A 19,589-nucleotide genomic window follows, 5' to 3' on the forward strand; every position below is an offset into this window, starting at 1 on the left:
GCTTTGTCGCTATTTGAAAACTCAGAAAATATGTCCTTATTTTAGTCTTTTAGAGCACTAACCATAATTTTGATGCCAATAAGACCTTCTCATATATGTAATTTCTAAAGGAAATGCTCTAGGTATTACAGTTTTGATTACATCAAGATGATGTCAGGCGTTCCACACTTTTGTAATAAATATAGAATGTTAGCAATCCAGTTGTGCATTGGGATACTGTTGAGAGGCAGAGGCCAGGGGCACGGACTCTGAAAATTGAAGGCAGGTAGGAGGGTGCAAAGGCAACAATTTAACCACACTGAGCAGGCAGGAAGGGCCGTGGAAGCACAACAGACTATGGAGGGCAGTGGAAAGGGGGGCAGGGGCAACAAACCAACAATACAGGACTTGCAAGAGAGGCTGTTGGAGGGAAGATCTATTACGGGTCAAGGAAGCTAGGGGCGGTCCCCAGAGCCCCGGGAGCCACCACAGAACTGAGCAGGAGAGTGAGTCAGGGACAAAAGGGGCACCTTAATTTGAGCCGGGGTGCCTAGGAACGCTTGCTCCAAAAATGAAGAAAACAGACATATGAGACATGGAATTGGAGGCAGAATACAATGGCAGTTTAATGAGAAGATGCAACTTCAAAGAAACCGCAGAATAGAGACATAAAGTACAAAATACAGAATCCAGATAATCATACAGCTGTCATGATATTCTCTGTATCTCAATTAATGTACTGACAGAGAGAGAGAGAAAACACATCTATAAATGCATCATGAGAAACAAGTTACACCAAGGAAAATGTTACCTAGGAACACTCACGTTTACTCTTAGAGCAAGCATTCCTGCAATTACAATACAAAATCTTTTAAATGCAAAAGTAAAGAGAACAATGGTTAAACATAACATGACATTTCATATAGGTAAAATAGAATAAGATACTTCAAGCAAAGCAGAGCAAGACATTTTAAGCAGAGGAAGACAAGAGCTCCCAGCTCTTGGGGAAAACCTGCACAGCCTGTTAACCTACATACAGACGGCGAGGTAGTCCCTCGATATCTGTGGGTGCTCCCTTTTTATATCATTTTGTGGGCTCCTTTGCACGCTACATCTACCTACGTATGCTACCCAAAAGCTTCGTCTGCAGATTTTACCAGACATTTCGTCATTTACCCACTTAATGCTGACAATGGACTGGGTGAAAAGGTCAGTCTCTCAGGCCAATCGCTTATCGTAAGTTCCATAGAGCAAGCAGAAAATAATGGGTATTGTACGGGTATTCAATATATTCATGTATAAAATCTTCTCAGTTCTCCTAACTTGACGCTCTGCGGTTGCCACTTCCTTAAAAGCGGGAAACCTGCCCAGGAAGCAAGTACCAGTCCAGGATGCAGCCTACTGTATATCGACAGCTTCAGGGGGATGTTGAACTTTGATACCGAGCACGGAGCACTCGGGTAGGGTGGGGGCTACTAGTTTGGAGCAGAAGGCCTCGCAGACCTGCCTTCAGACTGCTATACACTAAAATTGCAGAGCTATGGTCAATTTAACAAAGAGGCCTACATATTGAACAAAAGGGCCTACACAGGGGTTTTATGCTGGCTGAGTGGTAAGGATGTCTCAGGATAATTATATAGCAACACAGGACCCGCTGGTCAATTTAATACGGCCTACAAATGCGGCTGGCAGGGCAAGGACAAGGGTCTCATACTTCAGGTGTGGACAGAACGGGCCAGGGGCCCCCTGTGATACAAAATCTACCCTCCTTCAAGGCTGTGGCAATGTAATAGACCATTGTGGGCAGAAGGAAGAGGCAATGGTAGTACAACCATACATGCCAACAGACCCGATTCAGCCAGGAAACGTCCAATGTTTTTAAGCTCAAATGGGCTTTATTTGACTGTCTCCTGTCTACAATATCCTCTTTTTCAATGTAACTCAAAGGGGAAAATCAATACCCCAGTTTTTTTTCAAAATCTCCCTCTTACCAAGTTCAAAATGTTTGCAAGTATGGTACATTGGATCATGGAAGGAAATGGGATAGGGACATGGACTTGGATAACAGAGGACAGGAGGGACATGGAGAGGTGCACCAAACTGATCCTGCAGGGCAGGCATCAGGGTTTGCAGCAGCACAATACACCACACAGGGCATGCAGGACGGGAGTGCAGCACAACAATCCATAGAAAGCAAGAGGGAGGGGACAGGACCATGCACATGGACAACAGAGAACAGAGGGGCAAGAGGCAATGGTAGCTAGCTGACCATAATGGACAGACAGGAGAGAAAGCTGCAGCATAACAGAACACAAAGGGCAGGAGGGACGGATCAGGAGCATTACAATGGAACAGACAAGCCAGGAGGGAGGGAGTAGGGGTCTGCACATGTAAACAGAGGGCTGGGGGCAAGGGGGCAGGGCAGGAGCAGCAAGATAGCCATGGAGGTCAGGCAGGATGGGCACTAGAAGCAAGACACACCATGAAGAGCAACAGTGAGACTGTGATGGCATTCACACAGACCATAGAGGGAAGGTGGGAGGGGGTCAGGGGCAGCTAACTGACCACACAGGGAAGGTGGGAGGGGCCATGGCAGCACAGAAGACCATGCATGGCAAGTGGGAGGGTTAGTGGCAGCACAATGGCTATGATGGGCAAGAAGGAGGGTGCAGGGGCATGCACAAAGGACGATGGAGGATAGAAGGGAGGGTCAGGACCTGTGCACAGACAAGAAAGTTCAGGGGAAGGGACCTCACAACAGACCACACGGGGCAGGCAGGAGGAGCAGTTGCAGCACAACAGACCAGGGAGGGCAGAAGGGTGTGGCAGTGCAATGGACCATGTAGGACAGGAGGAAGAGGATAGGGGCATGGCATGTGGACAGGCAGGGTGGAGGTGGCAGGGACAGGTTACAGTCATCTGACAATGCTAGGCAGGTGGGAGGGGAGTTGCAGCTCAACAGAAGACTCAGAGTAGATAGGAGTGGCAGGTCCATGGAACATGGTGGGCAAAAAGGATGGAGCAGGGGCATGCACAAAGACATCGGAGGGCAGGGGAAAGGAGAATAGGGGCAGCAAGCTAAGCACAGAGTTTAAGCAGGAGGTCAATGATGGGGCATAGAATTGGGCAATGGAGGGCAGGAGGAGTGGACTGGTACATCATACTAAATTGAGGGCAGTGGCAGCACATTAGACCATGCATGGCAGGAGGGAGGAGGCTAGTTCATGGATTCACACAACAGAGGATAGGGAGGAGGGGGATGGGGCAGCAAGCTAACTGTTCAGAGAAGGCAGGTATTAGGAACTTTATTGGTTTTAAAACATTGTGTCTGTGCGAACTACTTAAAATATGAACAAGTATGCAGCATAATCTCACATTTATTCAGGAAGAAGAGGACGTTTGTGACTGTGACTCCGGGCTCACTTGGCAGAAACACCCCCTGACCCTCCACCCCCTATCGCAAAATGTAATGCCCGTGAAAAGGGTAGGTGAACACAGTGTTATATAGAACATTGTCCTGAGAGCACGATTGAAAATGAAAACTAGATATAGTGTATGGTATAAACTATGCACCAAAAAGTGTGATATAAGATGAACCGGGCGTGAAATATAATATGCAATACATTGTGCGCAATGACAGATTCATTGGAGAGCGCGAGATAGCACAGGCACTAGCGCGTGCTATGAGATATGCGCCTTGGAGTGTAATATGCACAGGGCAGTGTTGTGTAACCTAACTAGTCTCTAAAGTTGTAATATAAAATATGTGCTGGGGAGTGTAACGTTGCATATGCACTGTGACAAAGATATGGATCCCAGATTGTAATATGTATGACATAGCACTGTGCGTTATAACATAGGCATCGAGGAAGGCACGTTAGATGGGGCAATATAACCCGTGCGAAGACAAGTGTGGCATGACATATTCACGGGGTGGTGTTACAGTGCACATGGGCTAGAGAGTGTCATAGCATATGCACTAGCTAGTGGAATACAACACAGAGGTGTGTGGCACTCGGCAGGCAATGGTGGGTGTAACACAGCATTGGGCTCTGTCAGGAGCGCGCTGTGACTCTCAAGTGATGTTCATCCCCTTTCCAGAGAGTAAAATAAAACGTATTACACATCCGGCAGTGGATGTGTGTTTTATTAACCGTGAGGGGGGTTTCTTACATAGTTTTGGTCGAATTTTTGTCGAATCCTCTTTGAATTGCTTGGTGTGCATGTGTATTAAATGTGCCCGTCAATAGCTACCCATGTTTGTATAAATAAACGACAAGGGTGTCTACCGGCATTAGGCACGGTAGGGCATCAGACATGTCAGAGCTTTACTAGTGGTGTAAATACATTCCACGTGGATTCATTGCATGCATAGTCGCCTTTTAATGAATATCACGCAAATCGTCATGGTGATAGGTACGTACGGTTTGTCCAGCATGTCCTAGGTGTGTCTATAAATATATATTTTTTTAAAATAATAAAAAACAGTGGCCGGCCCTGGGGATTGGGGTCAAAAAAATATAATTAGGAGACAGGCCCTGGGGGATGGGTTCATCAGGGCCTATAAATTAGAATAAGAAGGGGAACCACACAGCCCCCTTCTTAAAAAATTAAAATAAATAAAAGACTGGCGTTGTGCCGGAGGCCATACCCCCTCCGTGCAGCACTCTGCAAACGCGCCCCCAATAGGCATCTCCAGTATGCGCCAGGGAGCTGCGCTGCAGACAGGTGTTCTGAAGCCAAGCCCCTATTTACACCTCTCTGCAACGCAGCTCTGTGGCGCTTACTGGAGGTACCTAGTGGTCTAGTTTGACCCTAGGGACCCTTAGGATTCAAGGGGACTTAATCTCTCAACTTAGAACAGCCACAGGGCGCGTTTACACAGTGGTGAAGGGAGGGGACGGGGCCTGAGGTGACGTGTGCAAACACGCACTATGGCACGTTTTTAATTGGGGATATAATTTCCCTTCAATACTGAGGGCCCCTGGGGGCTAACTAGCCCACCAAGTGCTTCCAGTAAGCGCCACTGAGCTGCATTGCAGAGAGGTAGTCCAGGCCGTGCCACTTTTTACACCTCTCTGCAACGCAGCTCTGTGGCGCTTACTGGAGGTACCTAGTGGTCTAGTTTGACCCTAGGGACCCTTAGGATTCAAGGGGACTTAATCTCTCAACTTAGAACAGCCACAGGGCGCGTTTACACAGTGGTGAAGGGAGGGGACGGGGCCTGAGGTGACGTGTGCAAACACGCACTATGGCACGTTTTTAATTGGGGATATAATTTCCCTTCAATACTGAGGGCCCCTGGGGGCTAACTAGCCCACCAAGTGCTTCCAGTAAGCGCCACTGAGCTGCATTGCAGAGAGGTGGTCCAGGCCGTGCCACTTTTTACACCTCTCTGCAACGCAGCTCTGTGGCGCTTACTGGAGGTACCTAGTGGTCTAGTTTGACCCTAGGGACCCTTAGGATTCAAGGGGACTTAATCTCTCAACTTAGAACAGCCACAGGGCGCGTTTACACAGTGGTGAAGGGAGGGGACGGGGCCTGAGGTGACGTGTGCAAACACGCACTATGGCACGTTTTTAATTGGGGATATAATTTCCCTTCAATACTGAGGGCCCCTGGGGGCTAACTAGCCCACCAAGTGCTTCCAGTAAGCGCCACTGAGCTGCATTGCAGAGAGGTGGTCCAGGCCGTGCCACTTTTTACACCTCTCTGCAACGCAGCTCTGTGGCACTTACTGGAGGTACCTAGTGGGCTAGTTGGACCCTAGGGACCCTCAGGATTCAAATGAACTTAATCTCCCAACTAAAATTGGACACAGGGCGTGTTTACACAGTGGTGAAGGGAGGGGACGGGGCCTGAGTTAACGTGTACAAAAACGCCCTGTGGCCTGTTTTAAGAGGTAGTTTTAATCCCCATGCCCTATTATATACTAGGGGCTTACAGAGGAGGTCATGCTAATCACAGGGGGACCCCAACGCATAATGTTCCCTAGTGTATGTAGGTGTTTTCACTGTATTCTAAGTGTCTTTTAACATAGTACTGGCTCTAGGACTGGTTAGTCAGACTCAGTTACCACCAGTATCCGTCTGAAAAAGTTGAGGGTACAGGATGATTTTGCAACAAGGCTTCTTTCTGCTCTTCTTTTTGTTCTTTCTGCACGTTATCCTTCTTCCTGCACTTATCTTCGTATTTGAGGACTTCTGTTGCTTCTTTCTGCACTTCTTTTGTTTCTTTCTGTGCATTTTTTCTTCTTTCTTCACATGTCCTATCTCTGTAGGCATAGTTAGAAATTAGCATTTAAAAAACCTTTGAAATTCACAGAAAAAACCATAGGTTTCAGGCACGTTATAGTTAGGAATTAGCATTTAAAAAACCTCAGAAATTCACTGAAAAAACCATAGGTTTCAGGGGTGTTATAGTTAGCTGGACTTTTCACTTGTACAAAACCATTGAAATTCCCCCGTTATAGTTAGTTCAGCTAACTATAACTCGCGCGCCCGCAATGCACTGCTGATGACGTCACATATTACATCACTCATGACATGGTCAGTGACATCACTCATGACATCACTGATGACATCTCAAATGACATCACTGATGACATCACTGATGACATCATCCTTGTGATAGAGTGGCAGACCTCCTCTCACCCTAATATAACCTTTGATACACACATTCAAAAATAGAGACTAAAATTTTCAAAACAATGGACATACCAATACCAGTTACAACAACCTCTTCAGTAATTCTAAGATCCACATACACATCCACTCATTCACCAACAGTCCTATACAGTCACTCATACATGTACTCACTCATCATATGTACTCATACACCTATACATCCTGTTACACAATGCCACTCATCCATAGAGTTACTCACACACATAGTCACTCATGCTAATAAAGAATCAAACATACATTTACTTGCATATACAGTTATACACACACCACCACACTTACTTCTACGGAAACTTACACATACTTAGTCTTTTAAACAATCACTTATAGAAACACATACTTATTCATACAGGAACTCTTTCAATCTCTCACTCTCACATATACTCACATATATACACCAATAGTCACATATACTAGTTTAAAACATATGTAGTTACTCATAAAGACACTATTGAGACAGTCATTCACTCACTAACACACCCATACACACACTCATCCACCCATACAGTCCTGCACACATGCTGTGTTCAACACATACAAACAGTGAGTCACTCATTCATGCACCTATGCACTACGTAATACCCCCCACCGAACCATGCAGACACTCAGACTGATACTCAAAAAACCAACTAATAACCTATATAGACACCCATGTAGCTACTCACCAACCCATGCAGCCACTTATACACAAAGTGAGAGACTGATACAGATATTTACATATTTAAACATTACTCACTAAGCCATGTATTCACTATGATACACTTAATCAGTCAGTTACACAATCCATTTTTCAAAAACAAATCATCCATTTAGACACTTATATACCCATTTATTCTTCCATCGACCTTGAGATATACATATATAAAACATATTTAATTTTCAGAAAAACACACATTCACTGGATGTATAGAAGGTTTTAAGACTTTAGTTACATTATACATCATTTGTTGATGGTACCATACTCATTTTAGGAATTGTGGTATGTTGTAAGGTGATTTCACCATGTGAAAAAGCCTTCTGCTGGGATATCATGATTGAGAGAAAAATATGTTCTCATGCTTTTACCACAGAGGTTTGGAAGGTGATCTATAAGCTAAACTGAGAGCTTATTTTCTGTAAATTCACATTATCTTTCTCAGTCATGTGAGAATGAAGTCTGACATTCTCAGTAAAACATGTACATCCAACAAGGGCAGAGACTGTCAGTTGATTCCTTTGTGTTCTACTGCAGCTTTCCAGAGTGTTCCAAAGAACTACTAGAGCGCTAACCGTCCTACTTATGATAAATGTATGGCACACCTAAAGCCATCTTGCTTGGATTAAAGTGGTAACTCTTAAAACATTTAATTTAAAAAGGAACAAAATGAGGTGGTTCATTTTTCCAAAAAAAGTATGATTAGTGCTGCATAAAGAAAAATTAGGGCACATTTTGAGTGACTTCTCAAATCCTGGCATGCAGACTGAAACATGCACTTTCAATACCAGCAGCAGTTTTCCCTGGTGAGCAGTAGCTTTACTACAGTGATCTAATGAGCAAAAAGAGTGCTAACATTCTGATTTTATGGCAAATGTGTGACACATTTGAATGCCTTCTTGATGGAATCAAAGTAAAAAACTGAAAGTATTTCCTACTGAGGAGACTGCAGTAAATGAGGAAATTAGGAAACTTCATAACAAATAAGTCTCCCAAGATGGCCACCAGAGACAAAAGAGCCCAAATGTAGCCCAAATATCACCCAGATGTAGCCCAAGTATAGCCCAATGACAGAATGTCCAAGAATGTTCTTAAAAACAACTAGAGCACTTACTGTCTTCATTATGACAAAAGTATGGCACACCTGAAGCCATCTTGATTGGAATAAACTGGTAACACTTAAAACATTTAATTTAAAAAGGAACACAATGAGGGGGTTCATTTTGCCATAGAAATTATGATTAATGCTGAAGAAAGAAAATGAGGGCACATTTTGAGTGACTTCTCAAATCCTCTTCTATTTCATTAAAAAATTCTGACATGCAGACTGAAACATGCACTTTTAATACCAGGAGCAGACTTCCATGGTGAGCAGTAGTTTTACTACAGTGATCTAATGAGCAACTAGAGTGCTAACATTCAGAATTCATGGCAAATGTGTGACATATCTGAATACCTTCATGATGGAATCAAAGTAAAAAACTGAAAGCATTTCCGACTGAGGAGACTGCAGTACATGAGGAAATTAGGAAACTTCATAACAAATAAATCTCCCAAGATGGCCACCGGAGACAAAAGAGCCCAAATGTAGCCCAAAATCACCCAGATATAGCCCAAATATAGCCCAATGACAGAAGTGTGCAAAACACTTATTATTTTGTGTTTTTGCAGTGTTATATAGTGCAGACTTGTCAGGTATTGGAGTGCTTTACATGAGCATTGGTTACATCACACAAGAACAAATTCATTTTGGTTGTAGACATGGGGAGACTAAGTGATTTGACCAGAATCACAGAATGTCGAGCTGAAGCAGAAACTTCAACCTGGTTCCCCAGTTGCAAAGTCTGCAGTTCTGGAAGTAACACCACATCCTCTCCCCTAAGTGCAACATTTAATCAAGTTGTCAACTAGATAAAAAAACATAAAGATAACAAATAATTTAAAAGTGCTTTGTCCCTATTTGAAAACTCAGAAAATATGTCCTTATTTTAGTCTTTTAGAGCACTAACCATAATTTTGATGCCAATAAGACCCTCTCATATATGTAATTTCTAAAGGAATGCTCTAGGTATTACAGTTTTGATTACATCAAGATGATGTCAGGCGCTCCACACTTTTGTAATAAATATAGAATGTTAGCAATCTAGTTGTTCATTAGGATACTGTTGAGAGGCAGAGGCCAGGGGCACGGACTCTGAAAATTGAAGGCAGGTAGGAGGGTGCAAAGGCAACAATTTAACCACACTGAGCAGGCAGGAAGGGCCGTGGAAGCACAACAGACTATGGAGGGCAGTGGAAAGGGGGGCAGGGGCAACAAACCAACAATACAGGACTTGCAAGGGAGGCTGTTGGAGGGAAGATCTATTACGGGTCAAGGAAGCTAGGGGCGGTCCCCAGAGCCCCGGGAGCCACCACAGAACTGAGCAGGAGAGTGAGTCAGGGACAAAAGGGGCACCTTAATTTGAGCCGGGGTGCCTAGGAACGCTTGCTCCAAAAATGAAGAAAACAGACATATGAGACATGGAATTGGAGGCAGAATACAATGGCAGTTTAATGAGAAGATGCAACTTCAAAGAAACCGCAGAATAGAGACCTAAAGTACAAAATACAGAATCCAGATAATCATACAGCTGTCATGATATTCTCTGTATCTCAATTAATGGACTGACAGAGAGAGAGAGAAAACACATCTATAAATGCATCATGAGAAACAAGTTACACCAAGGAAAATGTTACCTAGGGACACTCACATTTACTCTTAGAGCAAGCATTCCTGCAATTACAATACAACATCTTTTAAATGCAAAAGTAAAGAGAACAATGGTTAAACATAACATGACATTTCATATAGGTAAAATAGAATAAGATACTTCAAGCAAAGCCGAGCAAGACATTTTAAGCAAAGGAAGACAAGAGCTCCCAGTTCTTGGGGAAAACCTGCACAGCCTGTTAACCTACATACAGACGGCGAGGTTGTCCGTCGATATCTGTGGGTGCTCCCTTTTTATATCATTTTGTGGGCTCCTTTGCACGCTACATCTACCTACGTATGCTACCCAAAAGCTTCGTCTGCAGATTTTACCAGACATTTCGTCATTTACCCACTTAATGCTGACAATGGACTGGGTGAAAAGGTCAGTCTCTCAGGCCAATCGCTTATCGTAAGTTCCATAGAGCAAGCAGAAAATAATGGGTATTGTACAGGAATTCAATATATTCATGTATAAAATCTCCTCAGTTCTCCTAACTTGACGCTCTGCGGTTGCCACTTCCTTAAAAGCGGGAAACCTGCCCAGGTAGCAAGTACCAGTCCAGGATGCAGCCTACTGTATGTCGACAGCTTCAGGGGGATGTTGAACTTTGATACCGAGCACGGAGCACTCGGGTAGGGTGGGGGCTACTAGTTTGGAGCAGAAGGCCTCGCAGACCTGCCTTCAGACTGCTATACACTAAAATTGCAGAGCTATGGTCAATTTAACAAAGAGGCCTACATATTGAACAGAAGGGCCTACACAGGGGTTTTATGCTGGCTGAGTGGTAAGGATGTCTCAGGATAATTATATAGCAACACAGGACCCGCTGGTCAATTTAATACGGCCTACAAATGCGGCTGGCAGGGCAAGGACAAGGGTCTCATACTTCAGGTGTGGACAGAACGGGCCAGGGGCCCCCTGTGATACAAAATCTACCCTCCTTCAAGGCTGTGGCAATGTAATAGACCATTGTGGGCAGAAGGAAGAGGCAATGGTAGTACAACCATACATGCCAACAGACCCGATTCAGCCAGGAAACGTCCAATGTTTTTAAGCTCAAATGGGCTTTATTTGATCTGTCTCCTGTCTACAATATCCTCTTTTTCAATGTAACTCAAAGGGGAAAATCAATACCCCAGTTTTTTTTCAAAATCTCCCTCTTACCAAGTTCAAAATGTTCGCAAGTATGGTACATTGGATCATGGAAGGAAATGGGATAGGGACATGGACTTGGATAACAGAGGACAGGAGAGACATGGAGAGGTGCACCAAACTGACCCTGCAGGGCAGGCATCAGGGTTTGCAGCAGCACAATACACCACACAGGGCATGCAGGACGGGAGTGCAGCACAACAATCCATAGAAAGCAAGAGGGAGGGGACAGGACCATGCACATGGACAACAGAGAACAGAGGGGCAAGAGGCAATGGTAGCTAGCTGACCATAATGGACAGACAGGAGAGACGGCTGCAGCATAACAGACCATAAAGGGCAGGAGGGACGGATCAGGGGCATTACAATGGAACAGACAAGCCAGGAGGGAGGGAGTAGGGGTCTGCACATGTAAACAGAGGGCTGGGGGCAAGGGGGCAGGGCAGGAGCAGCAAGATGGCCATGGAGGTCAGGCAGGATGGGCACTAGAAGCAAGACACAACATGAAGAGCAACAGTGAGACTGTGATGGCATACACACAGACCATGGAGGGAAGGTGGGAGGGGGTCAGGGGCAGCTAACTGACCACACAGGGAAGGTGGGAGGGGCCATGGCAGCACAGAAGACCATGCATGGCAAGTGGGAGGGTTAGTGGCAGCACAATGGCTATGATGGGCAAGAAGGAGGGTGCAGGGGCATGCACAAAGGACGATGGAGGATAGAAGGGAGGGTCAGGACCTGTGCACAGACAAGAAAGTTCAGGGGAAGGGGCCTCACAACAGACCACACGGGGCAGGCAGGAGGAGCAGTTGCAGCACAACAGACCAGGGAGGGCAGAAGGGTGTGGCAGTACAATGGACCATGTAGGACAGGAGGAAGAGGATAGAGGCATGGCATGTGGACAGGCAGGGTGGAGGTGGCAGGGACAGGTTACAGTCATCTGACAATGCTAGGCAGGTGGGAGGGGAGTGGCAGCTCAACAGAACACTCAGAGTAGATAGGAGTGGCAGGTCCATGGGACATGGTGGGCAAAAAGGATGGAGCAGGGGCATGCACAAAGACATCGGAGGGCAGGGGGAAGGAGAATAGGGGCAGCAAGCTAAGCACAGAGTTTAAGCAGGAGGTCAATGATGGGGCATAGAATTGGGCAATGGAGGGCAGGAGGAGTGGACTGGTACATCATACTAAATTGAGGGCAGTGGCAGCACATCAGACCATGCATGGCAGGAGGGAGGAGGCTAGTCCATGGATTCACACAACAGAGGATAGGGAGGAGGGGGATGGGGCAGCAAGCTAACTGTTCAGAGAAGGCGGGTATTAGAAACTTTATTGTTTTTAAAACATTTTGTCTGTGCAAACTACTTAAAATATGAACAAGTATGCAGCATAATCTCACTTTTATTCAGGAAGAAGAAGACGTTAGTGACTGTGACTCCGGGCTCACTTGGCAAAAACACCCCCTGACCCTCCACCCCCTATCGCAAAATGTAATGCCCGTGAAAAGGGTAGGTGAACACAGTGTTATATAGAACATAGTCCTGAGAGCACGATTGAAAATGAAAACTAGATATAGTGTATGGTATAAACTATGCACCAAAAAGTGTGATATAAGATGAACCAGGCGTGAAATATAATATGCAATACATTGTGCGCAATGACAGATTCATTGGAGAGCGCGAGATAGCACAGGCACTAGCGTGTGCTATGCGATATGCACCTTGGAGTGTAATATGCACAGGGCAGTGTTGTGTAACCTAACTAGTCTCTAAAGTTGTAATATAAAATATGTGCTGGGGAGTGTAACGTTGCATATGCACTGTGACAAAGATATGGATCCCAAATTGTAATATGTATGGCATAGCACTGTGCGTTATAACATAGGCATCGAGGAAGGCACGTTAGATGGGGCAATATAACCCGTGCGAAGACAAGTGTGGCATGACATTTTCACGGGGTGGTGTTACAGTGCACATGGGCTAGAGAGTGTCATAGCATATGCACTAGCTAGTGGAATACAATACAGAGGTGTGTGGCACTCGGCAGGCAATGGTGGGTGTAACACAGCATTGGGCTCTGTCAGGAGCGCGCTGTGACTCGCAAGTGATGTTCGTCCCCTTTCCAGAGAGTAAAATAAAAAGTATTACACATCCGGCAGTGGATGTGTGTTTTATTAACTGTGAGGGGGGTTTCTTGCATAGTTTTGGTCGAATTTTTGTCGAATCCCCTTTGAATGGCTTGGTGTGCATGTGTATTAAATGTGCCCGTCAATAGCTACCCATGTTTGTATAAATAAACGACAAGGGTGTCTACCGGGATTAGGCACGGTAGAGCATCAGACATGTCAGAGCTTCACTAGTGGTGTAAATACATTCCACGTGGATTAATTGCATGCATAGTCGCCTTTTAATGAATATCACGCAAATCGTCATGGTGATAGGTACGTACGGTTTGTCCAGCATGTCCTAGGTGTGTCTATAAATATATATTTTTTAAAAATAATAAAAAACAGTGGCCGGCCCTGGGGATTGGGGTCAAAAAAATATAATTAGGAGACAGGCCCTGGGGGATGGGGTCATCAGGGCCAATAAATTAGAATAAGAAGGGGAACCACACAGCCCCCCTTCTTAAAAAAATAAAAAAAATAAAACACTGGCATCGTGCCGGAGGCCATGCCCCCTCCATGCAGCACTCTGCAAACGCGCCCCCAACAGGCATCTCCAGTATGCGCCAGAGAGCTGCGCTGCAGACAGGTGTTCTGAGGCCAAGCCCCTTTTTACACCTCTCTGCAACGCAGCTCTGTGGCGCTTACTGGAGGTACCTAGTGGTCTAGTGTGACCCTAGGGACCCTTAGGATTCAAGGGGACTTAATCTCTCAACTTAGAACAGCCACAGGGCGCGTTTACACAGTGGTGAAGGGAGGGGACGGGGCCTGAGGTGACGTGTGCAAACACGCACCATGGCACGTTTTAAATTGGGGATATAATTTCCCTTCAATACTGAGGGCCCCTGGGGGCTAACTAGCCCACCAAGTGCTTCCAGTAAGCGCCACTGAGCTGCATTGCAGAGAGGTGGTCCAGGCCGTGCCACTTTTTACACCTCTCTGCAACGCAGCTCTGTGGCACTTACTGGAGGTACCTAGTGGGCTAGTTGGACCCTAGGGACCCTCAGGACTCAAATGAACTTAATCTCCCAACTAAAAACGGACACAGGGCGTGTTTACACAATGGTGAAAGGAGGGGACGGGGCCAGAGTTAACGTGTGCAAAAACGCCCTGTGGCCTGTTTTAAGAGGTAGTTTTAATCCCCATGCCCTATTATATACTAGGGGCTTATAGAGGAGGTAAGGCTAATCACAGGGGGACCCCAACGCATAATGTTCCCTAGTGTATGTAGGTGTTTTCACTGTATTCTAAGTGTCTTTTAACATAGCACTGGCTCTAGGACTGGTTAGTCAGACTCAGTTACCACCAGTATCCGTCTGAAAAAGTTGAGGGTACAGGATGATTTTGCAACAAGGCTTCTTTCTGCTCTTCTTTTTGTTCTTTCTGCACGTTATCCTTCTTCCTGCACTTATCTTCGTATTTGAGGACTTCTGTTGCTTCTTTCTGCACTTCTTTTGTTTCTTTCTGTGCATTTTTTCTTCTTTTTTCACATGTCCTATCTCTGTAGGCATAGTTAGAAAGTAGCATTTAAAAAACCTTTGAAATTAACAGAAAAAACCATAGGTTTCAGGCACGTTATAGTTAGGAATTAGCATTTAAAAAACCTCAGAAATTCACTGAAAAAACCATAGGTTTCAGGGGTGTTATAGTTAGCTGGACTTTTCACTTGTACAAAACCATTGAAATTCCCCCGTTATAGTTAGTTCAGCTAACTATAACTCGCGCGCCCGCAATGCACTGCTGATGACGTCACATATTACATCACTCATGACATGGTCAGTGACATCACTCATGACATCACTGATGACATCTCAAATGACATCACTGATGACATCACTGATGACATCATCCTTGTGATAGAGTGGCAGACCTCCTCTCACCCTAATATAACCTTTGATACACACATTCAAAAATAGAGACTAAAATTTTCAAAACAATGGACATACCAATACCAGTTACAACAACCTCTTCAGTAATTCTAAGATCCACATACACATCCACTCATTCACCAACAGTCCAATACAGTCACTCATACATGTACTCACTCATCATATGTACTCATACACCTATACATCCTGTTACACAATGCCACTCATCCATAGTTACTCACACACATAGTCACTCATGCTAATAAAGAATCAAACATACATTTACTTGCATATACAGTTATACACACACCACCACACTTACTTCTACGGAAACTTACACATACTTAGTCTTTTAAACAATCACTTATAGAAACACATACTTATTCATACAGGAACTCTTTCAATCTCTCACTCTCACATATACTCACATATATACACCAATAGTCACATATACTAGTTTAAAACATATGTAGTTACTCATAAAGACACTATTGAGACAGTCATTCACTCACTAACACACCCATACACACACTCATCCACCCATACAGTCCTGCACACATACTGTGTTCAACACATACAAACAGTGAGTCACTCATTCATGCACCTATGCACTACGTAATACCCCCACCGAACCATGCAGACACTCAGACTGATACTCAAAAAACCAACTAATAACCTATATAGACACCCATGTAGCTACTCACCAACCCATGCAGCCACTTATACACAGAGTGAGAGACTGATACAGATATTTACATATTTAAACATTACTCACTAAGCCATGTATTCACTATGATACACTTAATCAGTCAGTTACACAATCAATTTTTCAAAAACAAATCATCCATTTAGACACTTATATACCCATTTATTCTTCCATCGACCTTGAGATATACATATATAAAACATATTTAATTTTCAGAATAACACACATTCACTGGATGATGTCATCAGTGATGTCATCAGTGATGTCATTTGAGATGTCATCAGTGATGTCATGAGTGATGTCACTGACCATGTCATGAGTGATGTAATATGTGACGTCATCAGCAGTGCATTGCGGGCGCGCGAGTTATAGTTAGCTGAACTAACTATAACGGGGGAATTTCAATGGTTTTGTACAAGTGAAAAGTCCAGCTAACTATAACACCCCTGAAACCTATGGTTTTTTCAGTGAATATATATATATATATATATATATTTTCGAAAACTCCACAATACTGAATCCAGTAAAGGAATACTCGCACTCCAAGGCTCGTTGTTTTGAAAAACGTTTTAATGGCAACGCGTTTCGAGCAAACGCTCTTCTTCACTAGCCACAATGGTAAATCACTCGTCCACCATTTCTAGTGTGTTTACAAACATAAAGGAAGGACCAAAAATTTCCTTAAAGTCCAAACATGGTAATAGAAAGAGGACTTTCACATAACTTTAAATGGAAAAAAGAAACATATATGATTCTCAATACTTTTCAACGCAAGTGCAGTATTTTCACATTTATAACACGATAGTATTGGATTATGAATATAATTGCCAACGAAAATTTCTAAGAGATAAAACCGATTATGCCAGTCTGATGAATGAATCCTGGCTGATGGTGGTTGTGCAGCCAGAGGTTGATCTTGCTTACCAAGGCTGCAGAATTTTTTAAGTAAAAATGTGGCTTCAAAAGTGCTATTGTTTTGAATTTGAATAAAAACTATCAAGCGTAAGTACAGAAAATGTTTGCTCAGTCACTGAAATAATTTCTAAATGGATTTATATATTTACATTCCTAAACAGAGAAAAACACATATCAAGGTCACAATTGGGAAGGGATGCACTGAGAGCTCTATATTAGCCACATCCGCACAGGTAAAGGATGCATTTGCAGATGTGGATTATAACAAACAAGACAAAGAGGAATAGATAGCTAAGTAGGATGAGCTTCATAGCAAAAATAGTCTCTGGGTCACTGATTGAGCGAGCCCGCATTTTCTTGCGAAGCACAAAAAGATGAATACCAGCAGTCCGCCTTCCTTCAAGCCAACAGAAGTAAAGTCCTTTGTCCTCTTCCATAGTATATGTGATGTGTAACTGGTTTCCATGATCAATGTAGACTCTCCTAGATCGATTTCCCCCAGAGAGATACTGTGACCGGTACAGTCGCTTATCTTCTTTATCCCAAGCAACAGCACTCTCTGGCCTTGCATCTGGACAGCTTATAATGAGTGTACAGCCAATTTGCAGGCTGTAGAACTGTGTGGGAACATCTGGGATAGATATGTTGGAACCCAGCCCGGCGATAACATTGTTGATTTTCTGGGTCAAGAAGCTTTTTATCCTATCCTTCTTCTCTTTTCTGCAAGGCATGGTGCAGCTCCGGATCAGGATCTCAGTCCTCCGAGCTGACATCATCCTCTTGAAGCGTCCTGGTACTGCAGTAGAACCACAGGAGACCACTTTCTGAAGGACCTTGCGGTACCGAGTGAAGAGGTATTCACTCTTCACATAGCACATCCCAATCCTCCTCTGTTCCCCTCTAACACCACAGCGATCACATATGGTCCAGTCCCAGAAGGTAGTGAAGACTGAGAAGCGCTTCTCCTGTTGGTCCTTTGTAGGATGCTGGTTCCTGTCTGCAAAGAGGATGATGGCATCACTTGAACTCTGAACATCTATGTCATACCCATAAAAGTATGCCCCTTGCCGATTGCCACATATGTAGTGGCCTGTGTCCTCTACCTGTGCCTTGAAAACGATAAGGCTAAACATCCGTATGGAGAAACGCAGCAAAACGCTGGTGCCTCGACGGATGTTGGTTGCATCCACAAAGGTTGTGCCATTATAATCAGTCAGGACGGTTGTCTCATTGCTGCCGAAGCATCTCTGGTAGTACCAAACGACAGCAGGAACCTCTTCTGGTTTGCAGTTGCAAGGCAGCTCAAAGCTCATGTCTTCCAGGTATGCTGCATTTTCAAACATCAAAAAACCGGGGCAGGGTCTTTGCCTGAATATATCTACCTTTCCAACAATCTCAAAGGCAACTGATAGTTGACAGTGCCACAATACTGCAGCAATGAAAACAAAGTGAACCTGAAATTCTAAAAGCCTCATCTTGCCCTATTACCTCAAGTACTCAAATAATTCGTCCACATAGGTGGTCTACAGGAGATCCATGTAGGAGGCCTCGATGAGGCATAGTAAAAAGATGCGTAGATATGAAAATGTAATCAAACCCAGATAAGATATGGGTAGAAGTAGGCTTACCGAATGGGTTGCGGTTGAAAACCAAAATAGAAGGGATGGATAAGATGCAAACAGAAGGTTGCTAAAAAGATGACCACAGTCAAGTACAATGTCTAGATGAGAACCAATAGGATGCTACAACATGTCTCCAAGAATGGGTTCTAAATGAAGTCCAGCTCTGGACCTTACAGAAGACTCAAATCAACAGCTTGTGCCAGGCCTGATTGACTTCTGGTGTCAACGCACAAAAGATTGCTCTTGAGGAGACAAGGGTGGAGGCTTGCAGAAGATCCAGGTAGGAAACTGTAAAGAGGAACAGATCTGGGTAAGAGGCCTACAGAACATGTAGGTAGAAGGTGTACAAGGGGTCCAAAGAGGCAGACATTCCGACCAGAAATCCACATGACTCAAGTAGAAAGCTCAGTTGAGACACTTGTTGTAGGAGAACAGTCTGTTCAGGGCAAATCTTTGAGGAACTCTTGGCAGGCAGCTTCTGAATAAAACAGCTGATCTTTAAAGAGGTCTCAGAGGAAGGCTTGTTGAAGAGAATCAGGTAGACGGCGGAAATTATATAGTTTCTCTGTGACTTTGCCAGTTACCGTTTCCCTTTATGTAAACTATGGCTTTCATAACTAACATAATGTGAAGCAAACGCCTGTGACATTAGTGGATCCCTCCAGTCTGGTAAGATGATTTGATGTAGTGGCAGGTCAAAAGGTGAGGGGGTCTTGCCAGGAACACGTGTCCAAAAGAGGCAGTTATGCACACTTAACAAACCAGAAATCAGGAGAAGGTTAGGGGATAGGCTTGCAATGTGTGAAGATTACACACTAGGGTAGAAACAGTTTCTAAATAAATCCAGAGACTGAAGCTGCTCTCTTTTATGAACTCACCAGCTTGGGAACATTCCAGAATGGTTTTCTTTGTTCTGCATACACAAGATTCTCCTTCACAGAATGCTATCAGTTCTACTAAGAAGCAGGACAGGTATCGTACAATGCCAGCCAGCAAGCACAGGAATGAAAAACTCCAAGGGGAATGAGGCTGCCCTGAAAATGTTCGATTCAGCTC

At 44.3% G+C, this 19,589-nt stretch overlaps 1 protein-coding gene across 1 annotated transcript; it reads right to left on the bottom strand.

Moving 5' to 3' along the window:
• Positions 1-17,126: 17,126 nt before the first annotated feature.
• On the bottom strand, positions 17,127-18,386 carry LOC146870961 (Ig-like V-type domain-containing protein FAM187A). The gene has a single exon (XM_085645746.1). The coding sequence runs from the start codon at positions 18,384-18,386 to the stop codon at positions 17,127-17,129; it is 1,260 nt and encodes a 419-aa protein (XP_085501872.1).
• Between the last annotated feature and the right edge of the window lie 1,203 nt (positions 18,387-19,589).

Source organism: Triturus cristatus, chromosome 1_1 (genome assembly GCF_964204655.1).
Source record: "Triturus cristatus chromosome 1_1, aTriCri1.1, whole genome shotgun sequence".
Classification (NCBI taxonomy): domain Eukaryota; kingdom Metazoa; phylum Chordata; class Amphibia; order Caudata; family Salamandridae; genus Triturus; species Triturus cristatus.

Coding starts and splice junctions, on each gene's coding strand:
- LOC146870961 (XM_085645746.1), bottom strand. CDS start 18,386: ATGAGGCTTTTAGAATTTCAGGTTCACTTTGTTTTCATTGCTGCAGTA.